The sequence below is a fragment of the Acartia tonsa genome, chromosome 9 (assembly GCF_053477335.1).
Source record: "Acartia tonsa isolate MP-2025a chromosome 9, ASM5347733v1, whole genome shotgun sequence".
In the NCBI taxonomy this organism is placed as follows: domain Eukaryota; kingdom Metazoa; phylum Arthropoda; class Copepoda; order Calanoida; family Acartiidae; genus Acartia; species Acartia tonsa.
In genome coordinates, this window is record NC_137268.1 from 155,679 (window position 1) to 181,575 (window position 25,897).

Sequence of the window (25,897 nt, forward strand, 5' to 3'; positions counted from 1 at the left end):
GCTATCTAAATTCAGTATATGTTTAGCTCTATTTATTAGAAATAAGGAACTAGAAATCTTTTTACGTAAATGTTCTACATGATATTTAAAATTTAAAGAAGGATCTATAAATACACCTAGGAATTTAATTGCAGGAATATCGTTACTTGAATTGACATAATTTAAGATTTTTATTTTCTCAGGATCAAACTCATTTTCATTGTTAAAGTTTAGCTTAATATTAAGAGCATCCAATCAATAGTATTTTCATTTTTATTAAATATCATGATTTTAGTTTTATCAGGATTTAAGCTCATTTGATTACTCCTAAACCAATCAGATATCTTTTTAAGTTCATTGTTTAATTTCAGTTTTATCTCTGTAAAGTTTTTACCAGATATTAAAAAATTACTGTCATCAGCAAATAATACTGTATATAAATCAGTACAATTTTTAAGATCATTTATGTAGATTAAAAATAGAATTGGACCTAAAATAGAGCCCTGTGGGACACCTCTATCTATGTTCAGCTTTGTTGAGTCAGTGTTGTTTACATGTACAAATTGCTGTCTATTACTTAAATAATTTTTAAACCATTCAAGTTCAACGCCATTAATGCCAATTTTTGACAACTTTTTAATTAAAATAGAGTGTGGAATTGTATCAAAACATTTTGCAAGATCAAAGAAGACTCCAATTACAGTTTTATTATCGTTTTTTGCTTCAGCTATGTAATTTAAGAGGTGTATCACAGGGTGTATTGTAGATTTTTTTTATTGAAATCCATACTGATGTTCAAAAATGATATTATTTCTAATCAAATAGCACGACAGTTGTTGATAAATGACTTTTTCTAAAACTTTTGAGAAAATAGCTAATAAACTTATTTGCCTATAGTTGGATGGATCAGCTTTTTTATTAGAATTATTTCCTTTTAACTTAAAAATAGGTATAACTTTTGCGATTTTTAATTCAGAAGGTATTTTTCTAGTTAAAATAGTTTGGTAAATCACATGAGAGAGAGGAAGGGCAATGACAGGAATTATTTTCTTTAAAAAAGAATTTGACAGGCCAAAAATGTCCATACTTTGTTTATTTCTAATTTTTTTATCAATATCTATAATTATATTTGGGTTTATTGTATGCATTTTAAAAATGGAATTATAATTAGGTATATAGCTACACGGATCAATGTTAGAAGGATTTATTTTAGATGATATCTTGCTTGCTACAGAAGTAAAGTGTTTATTCAATTTCTCAGAAATTTCTGCAATATCTAAATATATAGCATCATTAAACTTCAATTCATTGATACGTGTTGCTTTATCTTTTGTTTTTCGGATTGCATCTCTAATAATATCCCAAGTTTTTCTCAAGTCAGATTTACATTTTTTTAGCTCATTACAATAATACAATTTTTTAGCTGTTTTTATTGCACGATTATAGATATTTCTATATCTATTATATATCCTAATATTATCAGCAGTTGGCTCATTAATACTTAATGTTGACAATTCAAATTTTTTATCTCTACATCTCATTAAACCATCAGTCATAAATTTTTCAATTTTATGTATGTTCTTTTTAATTCTTATCTTTTGTAAAGGAAAAGAAAGTTCATAAAATTCATTAAAAGCTCATAAAATTTATTAAAACAATGTTGAGGTTCAAACTGTTAGTTACATTTTCCCAATTAACATTTCTTAATAGATTGATAAACCCAGTAATTTTTTCTTCATTAATATTTCTTGTAAAAATACATGATTCTTTACTTGCTTTATATGAATAAGGTGTTATTGTGAAAATTGGGAAATGATCAGATATATCATTTAATAAAATTCCCGAATGAAAACTATTATCTTTTGTGTTAGTAAAAATTTGGTCAATACATGTTGCTGATGTCCTAGAAATTCTTGTTGGTCTCGTTATCAAAGATAAAAAAAACATTTACAATTCAATTTTCGAGAAAATCATTTGTTTTTTCATGACAATGGTACTTTAAAGGTATGATGGTTTTCTGTGCTTATAAATCATAAACATTTTCTCATTCATAATATCTCAAAAGTCTTTTATTAATTTAAAGATTAAATTTTTGGCAAATTTATACAAAAACTAACTAACCATATGTGGAGAATCATTTATGTAAAATTTTAAATTAATTACCATGTTATTAAACCCCTAAAGATCAGGCCCTCTGCGAGTACTTAATTGATCAAGTGGGTGGCATTTTCACCCTATATCTAACCCCTATTAAAGAGATCACGAATTAGAAAAAATTCTAAATAAATCTTAATTTCTACATTATGACTTTTGTGTATAAGGTAGAAACCTAAAATGTTTTTGGTGAATACTTAGATATCAATGACCTTCTGAGAAAAGTGGTGTTATGACCGTTTGACCGCTCCCTGACCAACTTTATGACCGATTTTGGTCCGGCTTTTACTACAGATATATATATCATGAATATCGTGGCTTCTATTACAGCTAGAGACCTATAATTTTTTTTGGTAAACCCTTGAGCAATAATAATCAGATAAAAATATTAAAATGTGCTGCCAACCGCCGTAACCGCCGAAAATGGCGGTTTCCGTTATTTGCCGTTTTTCGGCGATGATCAGAAAAAGTAATTTTTTTATCATAAAAAATAAAAGTTTGTCCTAAAATTTGGTCATCCTAGCTGCAAAATTGGCTGCTCTACAGCTGTTTTAAAATTTAGCGGCTGGCCGCTAAAAAGCGGCTAAGGAGCGGTCTGACTGCTCCCTGATCTATTAAGGTGGGAATTGGGGCCCGATCTGTAAGGGTTAAGTAATTTTTGTAGAATAATTTCTTAAAAGTTCCAGTAAGTTTGAGCAACAATTAAACTATAAGAAAATAAGCCATTTCTTTGCTTGCAGATAAAAACAAAAAAATCAATACTTAGGAAATAATTTTGTAATAAACCTCTTTTAATATTTGTCTTCAAACTTTCTTTAAAATGTAATTACAAAATTCCTTTTATTTTATAAAATGATTAACTAAATTTCAGTATGTTTGAGCTGCTATGAAGACAAAAGAAAAATTGATTAAATCTCTAGAAAGAATAATATTTAAGAATTTAATGGTTTAAAAAGTGAAAGTATATTATATTTGCTACACACTTTTAGCAAAAGATTCAGTCATTTTACTAAAATATTTCCATAAAAATTAATATTCTTTTTTTTATGTCAATGAAAGATTAGTAATAATCCACACACACACATTGACACACCCCAATTATCTACACACACACACACACTACGTAGCCTAACACACACACACACACCCACACACACTCATTCTGCTTAAAATGCCCACTCCCCCCCACGAATCTACACACACACACACTCTCATTCTGCCTAAAAAGCCCACTCCCCCCACGCATCTACACACACACACACACAAACGCCCACACCCACACACACCCATTCTGCCTAAACGCCCACTCTCCCCCCACATATTTACACACCTTACTTAACCAGGGAACTAAAGGCATAAGACAATGGCCAATAAATTAATGGATATCCAAAAGGAAAATATACACAAAATTAAACATTTTGTAAACTATATTTAGTGGTTTAAACATTTGGACACACACAGTAATGGACCAACCAATAAAAATTAAATAAAAGTCCCCAGAGTTATTTATTCAACGAATAAAATGTCATTAACTTTGGGAACTAATGTGATAAACAGCTAAATATCCATTTCCTCCCTGAATACAGAATAGAAAGAATGTCAAGTTTTTAATAAAAAGATTTAACAACATCCTATTCCTATTTGTCTGTAGTGAAGGTTTTAGGCTATTTTATTTTTATTATAAAAGTTGCTAGTGAATTAAATAAAATTGAATATAAAATTACAAGATTAGAATGATAATCTTTTTATACATAGTTATTAGTTAGGTAGAGAGAGAGAAGGAGAGAGAGAGAGAGAAAGAGAGAGATGGAGAGAGAGACAGATAGATAGAAAGAGAGGTAATAAAATGTTGTGCCGGTAAAAAACATTTTACTTTTTGAACTTCGACTAATTTTCTTTTTTGCTTTTTTTATCATTAAAATGATAATCATGTTGTGTTACTTTTAAATGACATTTAAAAAAATACACAATGCTTTATCTATTTTGAATACAATTCCCTATAAATGCACTGCAATTGTTCTTATTTAATGCATTTATTATTCAGTTTTCATAATAATGATAAGCGCGGTATCGTTCTGTTTAGAAAATTTGAAAATTGTTTTTCATCTAATTAAATATTTTTCATTTTTTTAGGCAATATTTTTAAAGATTTATCTTCAATTGTTAGTTATCTACCTATATATATAACGTTATTTGCAAATTCACAGCCACTTTAAGCAGTTCTTACTTACTTAGTCTAACTAGAAAACAAGGAATTTAGGATAACTGATCAGGTTGCTTTAATTTAATTTTATCAAAATTCATTTTTTTAAATCAATAAAACCCCTTTTCCCCTTAGCACCCAATAACACATATAATGTGACTAAAGAAATCTCCAATACCCATAAAGATCTTTACGAATTTATTAATGCAGCTAAATTTATAATCCAACTTACCCCAATAATAATAATACAAAAATGACTATTCTAAAGCCCCATAAAAGAAATGAGAGGTTGGTAGTTGATTTAAAGTAACCAAATATCTCATAAAATACCCTGTAATATGAAATGAAAGAACTTTTCATCTAACCTAAATATACCACTTTCCACTAAAATATAAAATAATAAACATTCCTAAACAGGAACGTCCAGGCCAGAGTTTGCTTAAAGACTAATCATTATTCCCTCAACTCCCCTGAGTACCCCAGCTTCAATAGGAAAGAGGGGTGATACATTTTAACTTTTAAAGTCCAAAGAAAATTGTTTAATAGAAAAAATACTTCAAACTAGATTAATTATATATATAACAAACATCATTGTTTGAATAAGTTAGACTAAAATATCTGTTGGCAATTCCTAGTGTGGAAAGGTGCCTCTTAAGGGTTATTATTATAGCTGAGGGAACTTATTTTGATGCTCAACATAGCCAATGATGCGTAGAAAATGTGTTTATTTCCAAATTTTTGTTATACTAAGTAAAATCTCACTATATTTTCAATTATCTTTTACTGGTTTATATTTTACCTCCTTCCATAGTCCCATTCATCCATAAATTGGAATGGTATAGTGCCATTATACCATCTGTAACTTGTATTACTATAAAAAAGATACTGAGATTTTGATAAAAAAAAATAGTGGTATTAAAAAGTCAGAAAATTTTGTAACTGTAACACATCTAAAGTGAAGGCCCAAAAAAACCTAAACCCCATAATATTAAATTCTCTGTTATTTATTTTACCTGACAGCACTATAACCAGAATCATAATCAACATCACCTGTTTCATTAAAACTATAAATTATTGGATAGTGGCTTATTCATTAGTTTTTTATTACATAAATTTTTGCAATACATTTACTCTCAATAAAATTTCAATATAATCATACAGGGTTTTTTTATTAAATTAAAAGTAAACAATTATTAAACCTACAAGGATATTTAAATTGGCTTTTAGGAGTCCTAGAATAAAAATGATGTATTTTTGTTTTGGTAATTCAATGAGCTAAATAGAAGCAAAACTTTATTTCACCAACATTTGAAAAATAAATTATTGCATTAATCAAATAATTGTAATTATTCATGTTTTTTTAAATAAAAAAAAATCCTACTGTCTATATCTTACATTCTTAATTATATATTCTAGGTGAAAAATGTAATTACTTTTTATTTGAATTAAAAAAAAAAACTCTATCTAATTATAATTATCATTTATGATTTATGCAGCTAGTTTAAACAAAAGTATAAGATAATTGATAACAAATATATGATTTTTAATATTCATTAAAAATAATTTATTAGTAATAACCTAACAATAGATCTTCATAGTCCTGAAACTCATCTTGTCCAAAGTTATTTTCATCACTTCCAGCACTTTCAATTGTACTTTCATTTCTCAATATTTTAAGAATTGATTATTATAAATTTATTGATTATTTAGTAAGGAAATAAATTAATATGGACTATGTACATACTATACATTTTATACTTCAACCCCTTATGAAATTCAAAATACAAATACAAAATACAACTACCAATAAATAAAAAAATGCAATAAACTAAGCTATTCCAATAAATGTTTTTTTTAAAATAGATTATGTTTTTCTTATGACATATAATCTTGGTGGTGAGTTGGGTTGCTTTCTTTATTCAATAAATTTTACTTCTAATAACAAAACTTTGAACATGAATGTCAAATAGCCAATAATAATAATATTGTTATGGACTCCTTAATAAGAAATACCTTATTTGCTTTGGTCCAAGTTCTATAACCTTTAGAAGTTCTTGCAACATTGAAGTTCCTGACATTTAAATTAGTTTAGAATTAAAAGATTTTATCAGTACAATTTAAATATCATTTAAAGTAATAATCTTAAAACAACTTTATTAAAAAACATGATTTTTTTTAAGTTTAAAAAATCACCATTGGACTGAAAACAGGCTGGGTGTCCAAGTGACATAGATGCATTACATTGACCTAAAATAATATATTTATAAAAGATATGTTGGTACAATGACAAATTTAGGAGAGGACAAACATACTAGAGGGACATCTCTAAAGTTGAATGCCCTTTCTTTTTTTAATTAGGAGATTTATTCAAATATTTAAAGACTATTTTATTAGGAAAATTAATGTTGGACAAAAATCTATCTAGGTGAAACAAATGTTTATATAATTAAATATTATAAAAGGTCATCTAAGTCAAATAAAGAATATTTATTAGGGTGGTTCACTGTTGGACATTTTTATAAAAGACCATAGTTGGGATATGCACATGATTAACCCATTAGTGCCGAACCGGGTTTTAAAACCCGGTGCCAGAAAATGTAAAAAAAACCGGTTTCCGGCTTCATAATTGCATCATTCTCAGTATGAATCCCCCCTCTACTACTCTGGCTTTCATTTCCCCCTGGAGCAGGTAGCTTTTCTTACTTCCGTTTGCCGGTATAGATCAACAAAGTTTGAAAATCATGAAAATTCAAAATACCCCATCTAACTTTTTTGTTTTTATAGTAAAGTTGCTGATTTTTTTCGTTAAATCTAAAGTTTATTGACAAGTACATCTATTTGTGAATTCGTTTTATTTAAATTATTATTTTTTATATGATTTTTTTATCGTTTTTTTACGCCCTATATAGGCCCGGTTCGGCATTTCCATTTTGAGTCTGAAATTTTTATTACCCGGTTTCACTAATAGATCTTTTTTGACAACAACAACAAACAGGGTTTTTTTACCCGAAATCGCCAGCTAAACGGCGTTGCTACAAAAGACCAACTCTACAAAAGACCAACGCCTACAAAAGACCAACTCTACAAAAGACCAACGCCTACAAAAGACCAACTCTACAAAAGACCAACGCCTACAAAAGACCAACGCCTACAAAAGACCAACACCTACATAAGACCAACAACTACAAAAGGGTCAATATTTTAAAAGCAAGGTTGTATCGGGTTCGAAACTATTCCGTTACATAGCAAACACAGACTTTGGACAAACTGTCGGACGGAATTTTAAAATTCAGCCTGCGGACAAAGTTATTCAAGAAAGAAATTTCGGTTTTGAATTTTGTCCTTGTGTTTTAATCGCCATATTGGATATCATTAAAATTGGAAGATTTTTTCTTTAAAATTTAGAAGATTTTCAAGGCATTATTTGATTACATAGATACAAAAAAATAATTACAATTTTTTTCTTGTAATTGTGTCGCTTAAAATCTATTTAAAGCATACATTATATTCATTATATTTATTAATTTGATAAATACAAATATGATGCTACACCAGTTGCAGCTATAGACCTTCCAGCTCTACGATTTTTTGTAGTCGTTGGTCTTTTGTAGGCGTTGGTCTTTTGTAGGGTTGGTCTTTTGTAGGCGTTGGTCTTTTGTAGAACCGACTAGTTGGTCTTTTGTAGGCGTTGGTCTTTTGTAGAGTTGGTCTTTTGTAGCAACGCCAGCTAAACACGAAATTTGAAATAAATCGCTTCGTATTATACTTGTAGCTCTTTAGATTACATGAGGTTGTGTAGTTTTCAATTACGGATCGTATCAAAGTTCTAAAAGTGTTCATCTCACTTTTGGCGTTCAAAAATTACATTTTTCGATTTTTGGTCAAAATAACCGGGTTTTAAAACTGGGGGAAAGCACCAAAAATGGGTGTTAATGCCTGGTTGGTATTTATGGCCAAGCCGAACCGGGTTTTTTTGCAACTTTCCTGTGCACGCCACTAGAGCAAAACAAAAAAATACGAATTCCGTTTTGACCATTATAAAGCTTCCCTGAAACTTACAGCTCGATCGGCCCATAAAAGTGGCGCTCGGCACTAATGGGTTAAATTAGAAAGGCAAAAGAAAAAAACTAATTTTACATTCACATTCCAGTTCTACATAAATTATATTACACACTTTAGAATTTACAAGTATGCAGACACAATTGTTTTTTATTGAAGAATATAAATATTTTTGTTCCAATCATGGCAGTTAACCAATTGAAGAGATTAAACTTTGTTTGTTTGCAACAAATTCTATATTGTAACCTAGCTAGACTATATGTAACCTAGAAAGAAATTTGAAAATCCTAGAGTAACCTAAACCCTACTTGTATTTTGTTCCTTTTAAAGTTTTTATGAAATAGTGCTTGTCACAATATGTTAGATTATATATCTCTCTCAATTTATGCAAATTTTGAAATTTTAATTTTTGAAAACTTACTCCATCCAGAACACTTTGCATATTTGTCCCTTAAAAGTTTTAAGTTTGACCCAAAAAGTATTTGTTGCACATTTGTGAGTGTCTGTGTATGACTTGATTTCTTAAATAATTTGGAAAGTTTAATTTTTAAATTAACTGATTCCATCCATCTACTTACTTTTTCTTCCAGGACACTTTGTTGATGTATCTTTTTTGTCAAAAAACAAGCAGTTGCCGCAGTTTTTCATATTCTCCACTTCTACAAACTTAATTGTGTCTAAAATTTAAATTTAAATTTGGCAAATTGTAAGAATAAAGGCAATTATGAAGTAAATAAATACAATCTAAACTATGTTTATGATTACAATCTAAAATTATAATTCTTCATCAGTGAAGAAAAAACAAGACCTTGAAGTGGGAGAGCTTCTATAACTTCCATTTGCTTTTTAACAAATGCTTTTTCCTCATCTGAATAACTAAATCAAAATTTTTTAGATTAAACAAATGACAAATTATAATAAAAAAGAATTTACAAACTTTTAAAATTTGTTATTATCTTGCTGTGAATAACAATATGGTCAAACTCCCTTTAGGCAACCAACCCTTTAATTGCATGACCTTTGTCTGGGAGTCCTGTCTGTGCATGGTATTAAGTTATTGGACAAGGCATTCTTCCTACTCCAACTAATGTGTCTACATTAGGAACTAAATCTAGTGTCTTTGGTTATGACAAAATAATGTGCTAAGATTTGAACACTTCCAATACTTTGTATGTCACATAACAATAATTAGCTCTAATCATAAAATTTTTGTATGAAAATCATTAAAGTTACACTCTTTATTTGGAACATTCACTTTACCTCCGACCATATCCATGTTCATCCATAAACATATACATCACTTTTCCATCAGACAGCAAAGTTGTGTTGGACCTAAAATTTAAAATGTGTAACTTAAAGGAAGCCTGCAAAAATTACACCATTTTAACTGCTGAAAATAAAATAGACCCTACAAATCTTTTTTGCCTCTCATTTTAGTTGTGTTGAATGTAGAGTTTTTTTTCTTTTCAAATAGCACAAATATGTTATATTGGAATATCAACCATTATCTTTTTCTAGAACCATTTTACAGATACAGCAGTTTTTGCCAACAATTGGCTGTGACAATCTGTTGTTATTGATATTGAAATAAAAAGTATTTTAATAACTACTTTAATTATCTTTAATCTGGTTCATAGAGAAAATTCTAGGAAGCACAATGAAGCTTTTACTGATTATTACCTTTTTTACAAAGGTTGGTTCATATATCTACACAAAGCTAATATCTATTTGTCCTATCATTTTTTAGCATATCTTTAAATATAAAACTTATCACCTTGTACAGTTTTCAGATACATCATTAATCAGAGAACCTAAGATTTAAAAGAAATTAAATTATTATATTTATACTGGAAAATGATTCTTAACTGTTGTTTTAATAAATAATTTCCTAGATTATCTCCAAATGATGAAATGGCTCCATCAAAAATCTTTTAGTAAACCAATATTTATTAGAATATGGTCCACCAAAACTTATATTTATTAAATTCCACTTGACATGTACTAACTACCTGAACCCCCCAGTTCCTGCAAGATATCTAAACCTTATCATAGCAATAAATACAACTCTGGGGAGCTAACCTGAGCTAAGAAATGTAAAACTTAAAAATAATAGGAAATATACCTGTTACAACTCCATTTTTAAAAACAGCAGAGTACTTTTCTCCTGAACTCTTGATTATTTGTCCATAGCCATGAGGTTTACCATTCAGAATTTGTCCAGCATATACTAAGCCATCATCAAGTCTCAACCCAGGTGAAGTCTAAATTTTTATTTCCATTATGGCTTCGAAACCAATTAATATCCAATAGATAAGAAGCAAATCTCAAACACACTGAAAAACCATGCATTGTATTATATCCAGTTTTCTATGAATATAAAAATGTACAATCACAATATTAAAACCATTTTTTTAGCCTGTGCCATTGGCATTTGGAACAAAATCTTATAATTGGTACATTTTTATAGCTGTTATTGAAAGCTGTTTAAAATATGATGCAATAGATAAAAGCAACTATTCAATCCTTATTCTAAAGTAACCAGATGTCTGTTTGTCTATGTGTGTTTGTACTGAAGGATCTTGCTAACCGTTAAGCTGATCTGTTCTCCTTAACAGGATAGCTTTTCATAGGTCCAGGGAAGGTTACAACTATTTTGGGTAAGGGTACCCTCCCCAGAGAAATCGCCTCTAGAAGAAAAATACCCTCCAAAATATTCCCCCCCCCCCCAATTTTTTTTTCTTTTTCTTTAAAAATCTAAAATAATAAATTATGTTATCAAACTTGACTCTCCCCTTTTCAAGTGCCCCTAGAGGCATAATCTAGTTATCTTTATTAAGCACAAACTTTTTAATGATAAATAAAAATCGTCAAATTTTGCAATGATCCCATAAAAAGTAAAAAAGCAAAAAAGTTAGATAAAAAGTATCCATTTTAAAAATATACTCATACACTTCACACATTATACACATCTTTTACATGCATATACATAAAAGACTATTAAGAAGATAAATTATTGGTTACTAACACAATTGACAATATCTATAGTCAGGTAATATTTGGTAACATTTGTAACAAGAAAAAATAAATATTTAATAAACCTGCTCAAGGACAGATATCTGTATAAAATCAAAATTTTCATCTTTCCAGCATCTAAAAAAAGATATTTTTAGATATTGGCTCTTCATCTTACCTTAAATGAAAAGTTTGTAAAAAATATGTTTATAAAATGTACTATAATTTTATTTTTTCTAACAAACAAAAATGACCTCAATTCCTGGCCATCATCTTGAAGAGTAAATATGAAGTGTATAATCATCAACTTTTCTGTCCCATCATCCTTCAATTCTGCTGAATAATTCCTAGGAAAATTAATTATATCAACAAGTTGTTCGAGTTTGATTTTATCTGTGAGTCTGTCTGTTGTAGCATGAACCATGTATCAACTATGTAAAGCAAAAGAGGCATTTTGTCGTATTTTCGCAATGGCTTTCATTATTTTATGTTTGTTTAGGTTAGGTTATATTAGGTAAGGTAATTGCCTAGAAGGGCTCTGCAGGGTTAGTGGCCCCCGCAGGTTTTAGAAATAGGAGAAAAGCTACTGTGAAATTACAAAGAAACTCCTCTTAAGAAGCATTACCACAAGAGGAACTATACGCTATTTTTCTCTCTCACTTTTTAAAATTGGAAAAGGGGCGGGGGGAGGTATCTGCACCTATCCAACCATATAAATAAATGTGTATAATATGTCTTTTTGTTGCTTGACGGACTTACATACCAAGAATTCATTAGTACAAATAATCATTACAAAAAAAACTTTTTATGAATAGACATTTTCTATAGACAGACAAATTGACATTTTGAATTATAGAGTAGCTTTGCAAATGATTAAACTAGTTGTATGTGGTTACCTTTCTTCGAGTGTCCAGTAATGATTTCCATCATTATTATCAACTATACATTCAAATGTGTTCATTTCACCTAAACATGCCAATTCTTTGAATGAATGAACCACTGTGTTTACAAAGTAGGATTAGAATATGATAATCATGGGTTAGTAATAAGAAAAATAAAATAAAAATATCTTTTAGTTGGTGGTTTATGAGTTAGAAAGTCGTTTTTGATGATATAGTGAAAATAAAATGCCTGTTTAAGTTGCATACATTGACAAGAGAACGATTTTTAAGCCTTGATGTCTTTTAGACTTATACATAGCAGAAAATTGAAATTCATACGAATGCCTTACAAATATAGCTTAAACAATTAAACAGGAAAATTATATATATATTTATAAATATAAGTTCAAATGCATTTCATGCAACTACCTCTTTTGATACATGAATTTATAATACCTGCTTTTACTATAACTGTTCCATAATAATGCAGATACTCTTGACAGGACACTAAATATTATCATAAGGTCAAAATTTTCATATTATATATTTTAACTAGTGGATATGCCCTGTATAAAACTCTAGGGCCACTTAGATTGGGTGGGGAGAGTGGTGATATATTAAGTCTCTATTCATTCACAGGGGAATCGACCTCCCCTCATTTAAATTTAAGTTAGAAAAGATGAAAATTTTTATGATACAAACCTTGGTACAAGAGTAAGCATATTATGTTAACCCAAAGTGGGTGAAACTGTTTCATTGTGCAATTCTTCTGAAATATATTACAGGTATAGGAAATTGTAAAAATATCCAGGGATCTAAAGGGATAAGACAATAAACGGTATATTAATATACATCCTCAATAATAACACACAAAATCACCCCTTCTGTAGATTACAATTTATGGTTGGAATTTAATAAAAGTCCCCAAAGTTGTTAAGCCAATGAATAAGAAAACGTTATGATATGACTTTAGGGACTAGTGTAATTAATAGAACAATGTCCCTTCCCTTCAATGCGGGTAGGAGGTTTATAACTATTTTTATTAAAAAATAGCACAATCAGAAAAATTTGTAACTCCATCTTTCATAAAATTAAATTTCTAGGCAAAAACATTAAGGGTGGGATGTTTATTGAGCAACACCCCACCCCTCCCCCTGAAATAGACTTAACAAAATCCTAGTTTACACATTCTAAGAAAGCTAGTTTTTAATAACTGAGAAATAAACACTAAAACATATGATCAGAGCATCTTTGAATAGACATATTATTTTAGAGATATTTTATTAGGGAACTTAACTCATATACTTTTCCTATCAAACTAAAAATTTATATAGGAAGAGTTATTTATAGCATCATATTATAGACAGCTTTTCGTGGAAATGTTCATAATATACCTCTGAAATATTTTGGTTGACCTATTTCATAAAGGTATTTGTTGGTTGTAATTGTTGACCTACAGAAAAAATTGGTCGACCTCTTAGAGTTATTTGTGAACTACATGTTAAATCCAAAACATGTTTTTGTCCTAAATTTTGTACGTTTTTTTTATTTATATTTCTTACCAACAAAATTATTACAATGTCTTGTGACTTCAGATACTTGCTCTGTGGGGTTCTCTTATTTAAAATTTACTCAACTAAAGCATCACAAGAAAGACTATTTAAAAGTTATAAATAAGAGGGTGGCATTGTTTGTCCCACTATCAATTGTATTGCCACTGTATGTAAAAGTATAAATCTAGCTTGAAAACATATGTGGAGCTTTATTAAAGACACATCACATAAAACAAGTTTTTTTAAACATGTGTATATTATTGTTATTAGAGTCACAATACAAATATACAGGGTGTTTCAAGAGAAATGTTTTTAAAACTTAACCTTTAACAGTTGGGGGGGGAGGCCGCCCAACCCTCTGTTTTTTTTTTATCTCATTTTCTGTTTGTAAAAAATAAAGAGCCCAAACAACAAACCTGCCAGGGTAATCCAAGTAAAGAGCCAAAATATATTTTTTGACTTAAAAAAAATATTTTATCTTACCAAAATACTAAAATATACTATAGTAGTACTTCTTCATATTAAATACAGGTGTTTAACTCAATTTCAGGTTCCAGGTATGATCCTGCAGGTCCTGATCCTCCAGGTCTCCAGAAATCTTAAAAAGTCTCCTGTGGCCACAATTTTTGACTTAGAGACTTCAAATTTTTAACTTAAGCCTTTCTTACATGTCTACATAACGTATTGAAATTTCATAAAGCTCGGTCACCGTTTTCCTACTGACCGCTGACTGCGGCAGCTGGCAGCTGTCAAGTACAGCAGGGCCGCTGAAATATTTATTTAGAAATTTCTAATATAAAATTTACATAAAGATAAACATTTTCTGCAAAAACATTGTTCTTCTAGCTTCAAAAATAAGAAAATTACAGCCGGTTGAAATTTTAAGTAAAACAGTACCTAAAAACAAAGGTTGTTAAATAAAAGGGTGAAGAAGGTGAAAATTGACTTAGACTTACTTAAGGTTGGAAATTCATTATCATACAGGGGACATGTACAAAAAATCCAACTTCTTTTAAAGCCTGCTGAATGTAGGAAAATGATCTTTGATTTAATTGACCAACTCAAACACCATCATACATCTATAATACAAAGTAGCTTGATGTCTGTCCATCTGTCTGTCCGTCTGTCTGTCCGTCTGAAGCTCAAGATCTTAGTAACCACTGAACCGATTGGGCTCAATTCTTCAGGGAATATACTTAGTGATATTGTGATGGTTTTAAGCTATTTTCCTGGGGGTTGGGACACCCCCACCTCCCCAAAAAATTAAAAAACCCAACCCCCCAAAAAAAATAATTTACATTTTTTTGTAAAATATCAGTAACTGTTGAACAAATTGGACTCTAACCTTCTGAGAATATACCTACTGGTCCTCTGGTGGTTTTAAGCTATTTTCTTGGGGTTGGAACACCCCCCCCCCCCAAAAAAAAATCCCCACTTACAAAATTTTTTATTTTTATTTTTGTAAACAAAAACCAGTAATTTGGATGGGGGAACCCCACTGCACCATGGGGCGAAGCCCCCATGAATCCCCCCCTAAAAATTTTAAATCTTTTTTTTCAAATTTTAATTTTTTGTATATGAACAACCTGGGTGTAATTTTTACTAATTAAAATGTTTTGTGTATACAGCAAACAACCTGGTTGAATTTTACGAATTGAAATTTTTGTGCATACAGTGCACAACCTGGGTTTAACTTTACCACAGAGTAATTAAACAAAGAATAATTTATTATTTTTATTTATATTTAGGAGGGTTGACTTACCATTATTTCATAGGGCGAAGCCCCTAGAGGCTAGAGGCGAAGCCCCTAGTATATATATATAGAGATGGAGAGAATGATAGAGAGAGGAAAGAGGAAAGATGGAGAGAGCGAGAATGAGGGAGAAAGAGAGGGAGAGCAAGAGATAGAGAGAGAGAAAATTGTATCGTATTATAGAAGGTTTATATATATATATATAGAGAGAGAGAATGATATAGAGAGAGAAAGAGGAAAGATAGAGAGAGCAAGAATGAGGGAGAACGAGAGAAAGAGAGGGAGATAGAGAGAAAAAGAGGGAGAGCGAGAGACAGAGAGAGAGAGAGAGAGAAAGAGAGAATGAGGGAAAAAGAGAGAAAGAGAGGGAGAGAGAGAGAGAGAGAGAGAGAGAAAGAGAAAGAGAGAGAGAAAGAGAGAGAAAGAGAGAGAAAGAAAGAGAGAGAGAGAGAGAAAGAATGAGGGAGAAAGAGAGAGGGAGAGAGAGAGAAAAAGAGAGAGAAAAAGAGAGAGAAAGAAAAAAGATAGTATAGCTGATTGAACCGGTTCTAAACCAGTGGATATTAATCAGATTCCATATTTTCACACATCGTATTATAGACAGCTTTCCACTGGATATTATTCGGATAGTATGTATGAGAACTGGTTCTAATCCAGCGGATATCAATTGGATTCCACTGTTTCACACACGTGTTACTCACCTAGAATATATCATTGTATTATAGACAGCTTTCCGCGGATATCATAGTATAGATAAAAAGAGAGAGAGAGAGAGCAGAGGAGTACCAACCCTTGGTACTTTTAGTCATTTTCATTGATGTACATTACTAAGGATGGTACACAAAATAAACCCTTTTTTAAGATTACAATTAGCGGTAGAAACGTTTGGACACTCAACTTAATGAATCAAAAATCCCAAAAGTTGTTGAGCAAACCAATAAGAAAACGTGAAAACAAAACTTCGGGGACTAGTGTAATAAACAGCCCATTGTCTCTCGAAGAATCTAGTGCATTACAGACATGCTGACAGTCTATTATAGATGCAGTGGTTATTTTCATTAATACAAATATTTCAGAAAGGTTTAGTGATTTTAAATATATAAATTACCACTACCTATCTATCTACCTACTTATCTATCTATCTATCTACTTATCTATCTATCTATCTACTTATCTATCTATCTATCTATCTTTCCAACTATCTATCTATCTATCTAGCTATCTAATATTAATCCTAAAACTTGAGAAAGGTTTAGTGATTAAAATATTTTTTGTTAATGTATATATATATATATATGATATATTTATTTAACTAAAGTTTAAGAATTCATTTGTATCTATCTATATACATTAATTACAGACTAATGCCCCCCCCCCTTATTCTCAATATAGAGATATGACAATGGATGAATGGTAAAATTATTATATATCTATCGATCTGTCTATCTATCTATCTTTCTATTTATCTATCTATCTATCTTTCTATTTATCTATCTATCTATCTATCTATCTATCCAACTATATATCTATATATCTAACTATCTAATATTAATCCTAAAACTTGAGAAAGGTTTAGTGATTAAAATAATTTTTGTCAATACATATATACAATATATCTATCTAACTGAAGATTAAGAACTTATTTGTATCTATCTATATATACATTGATTGCAGTCTATGATACTATAATGCATCTATCTAACTAAAGATTAAAAACTCATTTTTATCCATCTACATTAATTATTGTCTATCTATCTATCTGTCTATCAATTTATCTATCTATCTGACTATAGATAGCTAGCTATCTAATATTAATCCTAAAATTTGAGAAAGGTTTAGTGATTAAAATAATTTTTGTTAATATATTTATTTCAGTTCAGACGTGTCTCTCTTTTGGACTGTGGAGTCCAGAGAATACTCCATGAATTCCTTTTTTTGGCAAGTGCTTCAGCTTTTCCCCATGTTAATTCCAAATTAAAGAGGTCCTTTTCAGTGCTCCGCCTCCAGGTCATTTTTGGTTGTCCCCGTTTACGTTTACCAGTTGTGGGGTTCCATTTTAAGCACTTTTTTGGAAACCTATTTTGTTCCATTCTAAGCACATGTCCTAGCCACCTTAGTCTTTTAAATTTCACTTCTGCTTCAATACTATTGCACTTGGTCTTAGCATACAGCTCAATGTTTGATATTTTGTTTGGCCAGAATATTTTGCAAATTCTTCTTAGGCAGCTATTGTGAAATGCATTACGTTGATTTGTTTCAGTTTTCACAGTTCTCCAGCATTCCGCTCCATAGAGAAGAACTGATTTCACATTACTGTTGTAAAGTCTGATTTTTGTTTTCAGAGCAAGTTTCTTTGAATTCCAAACGTTGTGTAGACTGTTGAAAGCAACCCTAGCCTTATCAATCCTGGTTTTAATATCAGCTTTTGAGCCATTTTCACTGCTGATAACATTCCCCAAATAGGTGAATTTGTTGCTTTGTTTCAATTGTTCACCATTTATTGTTATAGTTTGATCAGGGTTTGTAGGTATATTCATAATTTCAGTCTTCTTGACATTAACAAAGAGCCCGACTTGTCCTGCGTATTTGACTAGTCTATCTGTCTTAGCTTGTAGATGTTTAATTGTTTCTGAAATCAGTGCCAGGTCATCATCAAAGTCCAGATCCTCTAGGTGTCCTAGTATGCCCAGCTGGAGACCACGTTTTTTGTCCTCTGTGGGGTTTTCTTCATCACCCAGTCAATGACCAATATAAATAGAATAGGTGATAAAATGCATCCCTGTCTAACTCCAGTGCTTATTTTAAAGAAACAGATGTCTTATTGTTTCCAACTGAAACACAGGCTTGGTAGTTGTCATAAAATTTAGTTATCACTTAACTATCATCTTTTCAGGTATACCATAACTTCTTAGTATTTTCCAGAGTGTTTGTCTGTGTATGGGGTCAAAGGCCTTAGAGAAATCAACAAAATTTACATGGAGTGGCTTGTTAAATTCAACACATTGTTCAATAACTGTCCTAAGGGTGAAAATTTGGTCAACACAGCCTCTTCCAGCACGGAATCCAGCTTGTTCTTCTCTTAGTTTATTGTCAATTTTCTCATCAATTCTGTTTAAAATAACTTTACATAGGACCTTGCTTGGGATAGAAAGCAGCATAATTATAATATATATATACAATGTATTTATCTAACTAAAGATTAAGAGCTAGTTTGTATCTATCTATATACATTAAATAAAGTCCAATGTCCACCCCCTTCTTCTCCCTACAGGGATATGACAATGGATGAATGTTAGAATTATTATCTATCTATCTATTCATTTAATCCTAAAATATGTACCTATAGAAAATCATAGAAATATGACAAAGGTTTGGTGATTAAAACATTTCAATCAAGTGCAGTTCACAGTAAGATGTTTCTAGATATTAGTTTTAGAAATGGAGCTTCTCTATAATTCATGCTGTATGTCTGACATTGAATATTGGCCATTGAAAAGCAGGGTTTTTTTTTATTTTTATTTGAATCATATATCCCTACTTTTAAATACTTATCTTACCATGAATTATTATTTTTATAAAATTCTAGGATAAAATGTATCTTTTATCTAAAGGAATGACCTATAAATTCATGTACATCCCCCTAATGATGATACACAAAATTACCCCTTCTGTAGATTGCAATTAGTGGTTGAAATGTTTTGACACTGAATTTAATAAACCAATCAATCAACCTTAATATAAGTTGTTAAGCCAAGGAATAAGAAATAAAACTTTGAGGACTAGTGTAAACAGCCCCCTCCCTGCCTTGATCCCTTCCCCCCCATCTGTAGCCATACTGAGATAGGTAAAATCTTTCTGTTTGTCTGTCTGCTTATCCATCTGTTTGTCTGTCTGTCTGTAACTCTGTCCCTCTGTCTTTCCGTTACTCTGTCCATCTGTCTGTCTGTCTGTTTTTCCGTCCACATGACTGTCTGTCTGTCTTTCCATATGTCTATTGTTTTTCTGTTCATTCATCTGTCTGTCTGTCTGCTTATCCATCTACATGACTGTCTGTATATCTGTCCAACTGTCTGTCTGTTACTCTGTTTGTAACTCTGTCTGTCTGTGAGTCTGTCCATCTGTTTATCCTTCCACATGACTGTCTGTCTGTCCGTATGTCTTTTGTCTTTCTGTTCATCCATCTCTCTGTCTGTCTTCTTATCCATCTGTTTATCCATATACATGACTGGTCAGTCTATCTGTCCGTCTGTCTCTCCATAACTCTGTTTGTAACTCTGTCCGTCTGTCTATTCGTCTGTCCATCTGTTTATCCATCCACATGACTGTTTGTCAGTCAGTCCATCTTTCCAAATTACAACAAAACGCCAATAGAGCCGTAATTGAAAGCTCCAAATGATACACAAATTATCCATTCTGTAGATTATATTTAGTGGTTGAAATGTTTGATACAAAACTATATGATCCAACCAATGAAAAGTCACCAAGGTTATTAAGCCAATGAATAAGAAAACTTTACTATGGTGACTTTGGGGACTAGTGTAATAAATGAATGGATATGCCTTAAGTCTATCATATTATGTTTTTAGTCTAATTTTGATTTAAATTATGTGTGTCATAAAATATTTTATTAGAGGTTTAGTGATTTTTATTGTTAATTATTCCCAGATTTAATGTAATTACTATGTTAACTATTTTATGTAATAACAATGTTCTTGAAGTTATAAAGGCTTTCTTTTCAAATATAATCCTATTATATTAACCCATTAGTGCCGAGCGCCACTTTTATGGGCCGATCGAGCTGAAAATCTCAGGGAAGCTTTATAATGGTAAAAACGGAATTCTAATTTTTTTGTTTTGCTCTAGTGGCGTGCACAGGAAAGTTGCAAAAAAACCCGGTTCGGCCTGGCCATAAATACCAACCAGGCATTATGACCCGTTTTGGGCGGTTTCCGCACAGTGGTCTAAGGCCGGACATTTCGCCAAAAACCAACATTGGAATTCCTCATAATTAATAATTTATTTTGAAAATATATACCCTATCTCACATAAAACAGAAGAGTTTCTGTCTTTTCAACCACTGGTTGATGAATGATGAACTTTGAAACATGAAGGTTAAGGATTATTTTTTCGTCATGAATTTTACCTTTTGAATTTTCACCATCTTTAGAAAAATAATTTTTTCAGTGTTACATTAATACAATGAAGTTTCTTCACCTATTTATATTCATAATATTACATTATATATTAGTAAATTGGTGTTTTAGAATTTTTTTTTACTTTTTTAATCCATTTTATTGTTGTTTTTTAAAAAAGTTTATGTCATTTCCTAAATATTTTTGCAAAAAAATTTGGCAATAATTTTCAGTTTTTTAAGGTTTTCACCAAAAACCGGGCCCCGTAACATACCAAACCATATATTATTCTTAATATACAGGTATAATGCCATGGTTTGATGATTAGTTTAGGTTGTTACGGGGCCCGGTTTATTTCAAATTTTAACTTTAACTTTAGAGGGTAAACTCTAAAATTGCAATAGATGAAAGAAAAAAAATTTAATTTTTTTTTTCTTTTCTCTGTTAATTTTTATTCCTAATGCATTTTAACTTATTTCTTATTAATAACATAATATCAATAATGTTTCAATTTGTTTGTTTGTTATGTAAGATATCTAAAACAGATTTTTTGATTTTTGTTAAACTAGTAGGTATAATATCAATAAAAATGTCTTGTTACATTTATCAATTCAAGGGCCAATACAATGCCTATACTCTAAAAGTAACGTGCCTAACAAAGCTGCAGCCTTTTTTAACGTCTCTAGATGATTACGTTTTACACAAAAAATAAAACTAGCAAACGCATTACCCTTTTTGCTATAGCCGCGGTTTCCAGCTAGACTAATGGATATAGAATACGTGGATATTATGACAGGGGAAAAATTGTCGTCAATTTAGCTTGCTAACTTGGAACTCGTTTATTGGTCAGTTCATTTATCAAGTAGGAGAGGGTATGGGCTAGAAGAAGGTGGATTTGGGGGTATCGTTATTTCAGTCCGCTGCGAGTTTCCTAAAACATGGTACTTGTTTATTGGTCAGTTCAGTTATCGAGTAGGAGATGGGTTGGGGTAAAGGAGGGTTATGGGGGGGGGGGGGAGTGGGTATCGTTATTTTAGTCCGCTTGGAGTTTCCCTTTATTTGACAACATAAAAATCTGGTGTAACATTCAAGTAATAATAAATCCATTGCTAGACTAAAAACCATCTGGAAATTTTATTTTCGTCATAGACATGGCATCTAAGGAACAATGCCTCCGACTTTTCAGTCATCGAATTTAATCATTTTTCTTCCAATTAAAGTACTATTGCATAAGTAATCTAAAGGGATAAGACAATGGATGATTAATTGATAATGATATCCATCCCTAAACAAATTATCCCTTTATTATTGGTAAACCAATTTGGACACTTCTAGTTTGGAACCAACCAATCAATTTCAATAAAGAGTACCTAAAGTTTTTGGGCCAACAAACAAGATAACATGTGTATAAAACTTTGGGTACCAGTGTAATTTACGGTCGTATGTCCCCTTCCTCGCTGCTATTGCATGCTGAATGAAACTTTCTTTTGGAGGCTAAAAAGATTGTCTTCAAGTAACATATCCCTGTGTGTTTATTTCGTGATTAGAAGCAACGACTTGGGTTACCACAAAAACAACATTTTTTGATAAATTCCTTTCTAATAAAGTAACTTTTGCCAGTAACCTATCCTTGTTTTTTATTACTAGATTATATTAAGTATCATAAATAATCTAAGAGAAAATAAATTTGTAAAAAAAAGGGTAAAGAATCGTCAATTAGTTGTATCAAATGTATGTTGCACAAAGATTGGTGATAGGGCATTTACCTTTATATAATCAGTTTTAAAGTAATATTTATTAATGCTTTAAGGTTTTTAAATGTTTTTTTTGCTTTAAAACATCGAATTTAGGCTCTCTACGACCCAAGAAAAAATTATGAAAATATAAAATTTTAGCTAAGTTTCAAAGTATTTTCTAGACCAATTGGCTTTTGTTTTTCTTCTCTAGATGCACATACGAGTTGTATTAGGTAATAATAAGGCGCATGCTTTTTATTTTGAACGATTCTATCAGCTACAAGCTGAGAAAATTGACTTTGAGTAAAGGTAGGTGAAATGTCCACCAAAAGGCCAAAATAGACCACTGTGTTCCGCCGGCATTAAAACCCGGTTTTGTACTAAAAACCCTGTTATTTCGACTAAAAATTGAAAAATGTAATTTTTGAACGCCCAAAGTGAGATGAACACTTTTTAGAACTTTGATACGATCCGTAATTGAAAACTACACAACCTCATGTAATCTATAGAGCTACAAGTAATATACAAAGCAATTTATTTCAAATTTAGTGTTTCGGCTATAGGTACCACCGTTTTCGGGTAAAAAAACCCGTTGCTCGAAGTTTTAAAAGACACACACTACAAAAAAAGAACATATAAAATTTGAGTGTTACATATCAGAAAACGAGCATAAAACTATTGGGAGACACATATAGAGATTACTAGGGTTATTAGGGTGGCTCAAACCCTTACTAATGACGTAAACTGTTATTTTCATTGGTTGAAAAGTTAAAACCGGGTAATAAAAACCGAAACCGAGCCGGGTTTTAAAACTGTCGGGTATTTATGGCCAAGCCGAACCGGGTCATAATAGGGCGTAAAAAAACGACAAAAAAATCATATAAAAAATAATAATTTGAATAAAACGAATTCACAAATAGATGTACTTGTCAATAAACATTAGATTTCACGAAAAAAATCAGCGACTTTACTATAAAAACAAAAAAGTTAGAAGAGGTATTTTGAATTTTCATGATTTTCAAATTTTGTCGAGCTATACCGGCAAACGGAAGTAAGCTAAACTGCCTGCTCCAGGGGGAAATGAAGACTAGGGTAGCAGAAGGGGGATTCATACTGAGAATGATGCAATTATGAAGCCAGAAACCGTTTTTTTTCCATTTTTCGGAACCGGGTTTTAATGCCCGGTTCGGCACTAATGGGTTAAGTAGTAAGCTTTTTTTGTCTGTAGCCAAGGATCTCGCTAACCACTGAACTGATATGGTTCTCCTTTGCAACGAAGCTTCTTATATATTCAGAAAAGGTTTTTAATTATTTATGAGGAGGGTTTCTCCACTTTAAGTGTTCCTAGAGGCTTCTAGATGCATTACCGCTAGTCTATAAAACAAAGTAGAACAATGTTTGTCTGTCTGTTTCTTTGTACCAAAGGATCTTACTAACCGCTGAACCAATCAGGTTCTCCTAAATTTTTACTTATTTCTAAAATCAAAATAAATAGTGCTCCTAGAATCCTAGGGACAAGGCCGATTGTATAAAATAAAGCGGAAGCAGAAAACTTTCAATAACATAAACAGAATAATAAATAAGTAGCTATTGAAAACTCTTTACAGACATACAAAGTAAATTAAATTAGAAGATAATTAAAATCATAAAATTAAAACATTGAATGCTAATAATTTTATTGGTTATATATCAAGGTTAATTAATCCATTATAATAAATGTTAATAATCAAAAGTTTCAAATATTCAAATCTATAATTATTTTGAAATATTGCTTTAGATTAAACTTGAATCAAAAAATCACTTTTTAAAAATTTATAAGAAGAAAAATTTTTAAATTTGAATTGATACAAATTAATAAAATATAAACTTATTTACTAAAACAATATGTTATAATGATTTTTATATCTGTAAATAACTAGCTATATAATGTTTAGATAAAATAATTGCAAATAAATAGGAATTTTTCAAAAGTCTAAAGATCTTTGGAAATAATAGGAAAAAACATTAATATCCTGACAATTGGATAAGTTTTTTTATATAATTTTTTATATTATTATTAGAAAATATTTTAATGGTCAGGTTTTAGTATAAAAAAATGCATTCATGTAAAAGAGAGTTGGATAGAAACTGCAATCTTAAAACTGAAGATGTTGGGCTGGTTTTAAATTTATTTGCAATACTTTTTTTTAAATCAACATAAGTATATATAATAATATAATATATATGAAATATAGTAAAATACAACATGATACTGTTGAATATATTTACGATACAAACTTTTTTTAATTAGTATGTACAAAAAATCTTCAAAAATATTTGTAAAAATCCTTTAAATTTAAATTTATTTTAAACTTTAGTTTTACATTGACATCTGAAGAGTGCAAACATGCACAAAACAATTTGAATAAATATTTAAAATTCATATTTTATTTGTGAGTTAACCTCTTATAGGATACAAAATATATATTCAACAGATAATAAAACAAACTGGCAGAATCTTGAAAGTATAAATATCATTGGTTTAATTCAAAGTATTTTATTTTTATTTAAATATCTCATGTTTCTAATACGTACAAATCTAGATCATTTTGATAGTAAACTGGACCAAATTATATCTTTAATATTAAATTTTTATTACTTAGTCAAAATTCATGCCAATTTGCTTCAAATATCATGTATAGTAGACACTCAGTCCCTTATTGTAATTAAGATATTCAACAAGACAATTAGTCAGTAAACTAGATTATTATCTTCAATAAATTAAGAATATTGAAACTTTGTCTTCAGAGATGTTTTGATCTTACATTGATGTGTGATTTTTCTAAATTTGAAATAATCAGACTATCAGGGAACACAAATTTCTTGGATGGTGGTTTAGTTTGATCTTTATGAAAATTTATGTCAAGCAATGTATTATATCCTATTTACTAAGATTATGTACAATCATAAGATTAAAACCATTTTTATTTATGGCCCAAGATGCTGAAAACATAGAATAAAAAAACTGGTTTTAATCTTATGATTGTACATTTTATATCTGCAGAAAGCTGTTTATAATATGATGCAAGAAATAACTATTATTACATTAAGGGAGAATGTTTATAACTGGATATAAATTGAGTAAATAGTAATATATAGAGTTAATGAAAAAATATGGGGTCATGTGAAGAAAACACAGGTGCGAGTTTTGTCATATTTTCACAGTAGGTTTTAAAAAGTTATTTCAAGTTAGGTTAGGTTAAATCAGGTGATTGTCCTGCAAGGTAAGAGCCCACCGCAGGGGCTAGAAAGAGCAGAATGGCTTTTGTGAAAATATGACGAAACCTTCTACTTTGTTTACTTCACATGACACTAAAATATGTTCTGTGAAGGATCTTTATCTGCTGCTGTTGTCAGTTCTGAAGTATTATCATTGAATATAATAAGAAAATCCTT

General features: G+C 30.4%; 1 protein-coding gene and 1 long non-coding RNA gene across 2 annotated transcripts; both read right to left on the minus strand.

The window, feature by feature from the left end:
* Positions 1-5,138: 5,138 nt before the first annotated feature.
* Positions 5,139-6,404, minus strand: LOC145327971 (uncharacterized). The gene is made up of 4 exons (XR_013882296.1): positions 6,350-6,404; positions 5,915-6,000; positions 5,350-5,386; positions 5,139-5,207 (listed from the first exon to the last, which is right to left on the minus strand). It is a non-coding gene; the product is annotated as an uncharacterized LOC145327971 (long non-coding RNA).
* Positions 6,405-6,478: 74 nt separating this feature from the next.
* LOC145328375 (uncharacterized) lies at positions 6,479-12,368 on the minus strand. Its single transcript, XM_080172009.1, has 10 exons — positions 12,304-12,368; positions 11,662-11,754; positions 11,494-11,545; positions 10,518-10,656; positions 10,170-10,206; positions 9,656-9,727; positions 9,204-9,271; positions 8,974-9,072; positions 6,549-6,583; positions 6,479-6,487 (listed from the first exon to the last, which is right to left on the minus strand). The coding sequence occupies exons 1-10, from the start codon at positions 12,366-12,368 to the stop codon at positions 6,479-6,481; spliced, it is 669 nt and encodes a 222-aa protein (XP_080028135.1).
* Between the last annotated feature and the right edge of the window lie 13,529 nt (positions 12,369-25,897).

Excerpts from the sequence above, each read along its gene's own strand:
- LOC145328375 (XM_080172009.1), bottom strand. The coding sequence starts at position 12,368 with ATGAACACATTTGAATGTATAGTTGATAATAATGATGGAAATCATTAC. Across the intron at positions 11,546-11,661 it reads GATGATGGCCAGGAATTGAG|ATGCTGGAAAGATGAAAATT; the intron begins GTCATTTTTGTT and ends ATCTTTTTTTAG. Across the intron at positions 10,207-10,517 it reads TAAAAATGGAGTTGTAACAG|GTTCTCTGATTAATGATGTA; the intron begins GTATATTTCCTA and ends TTTAAATCTTAG.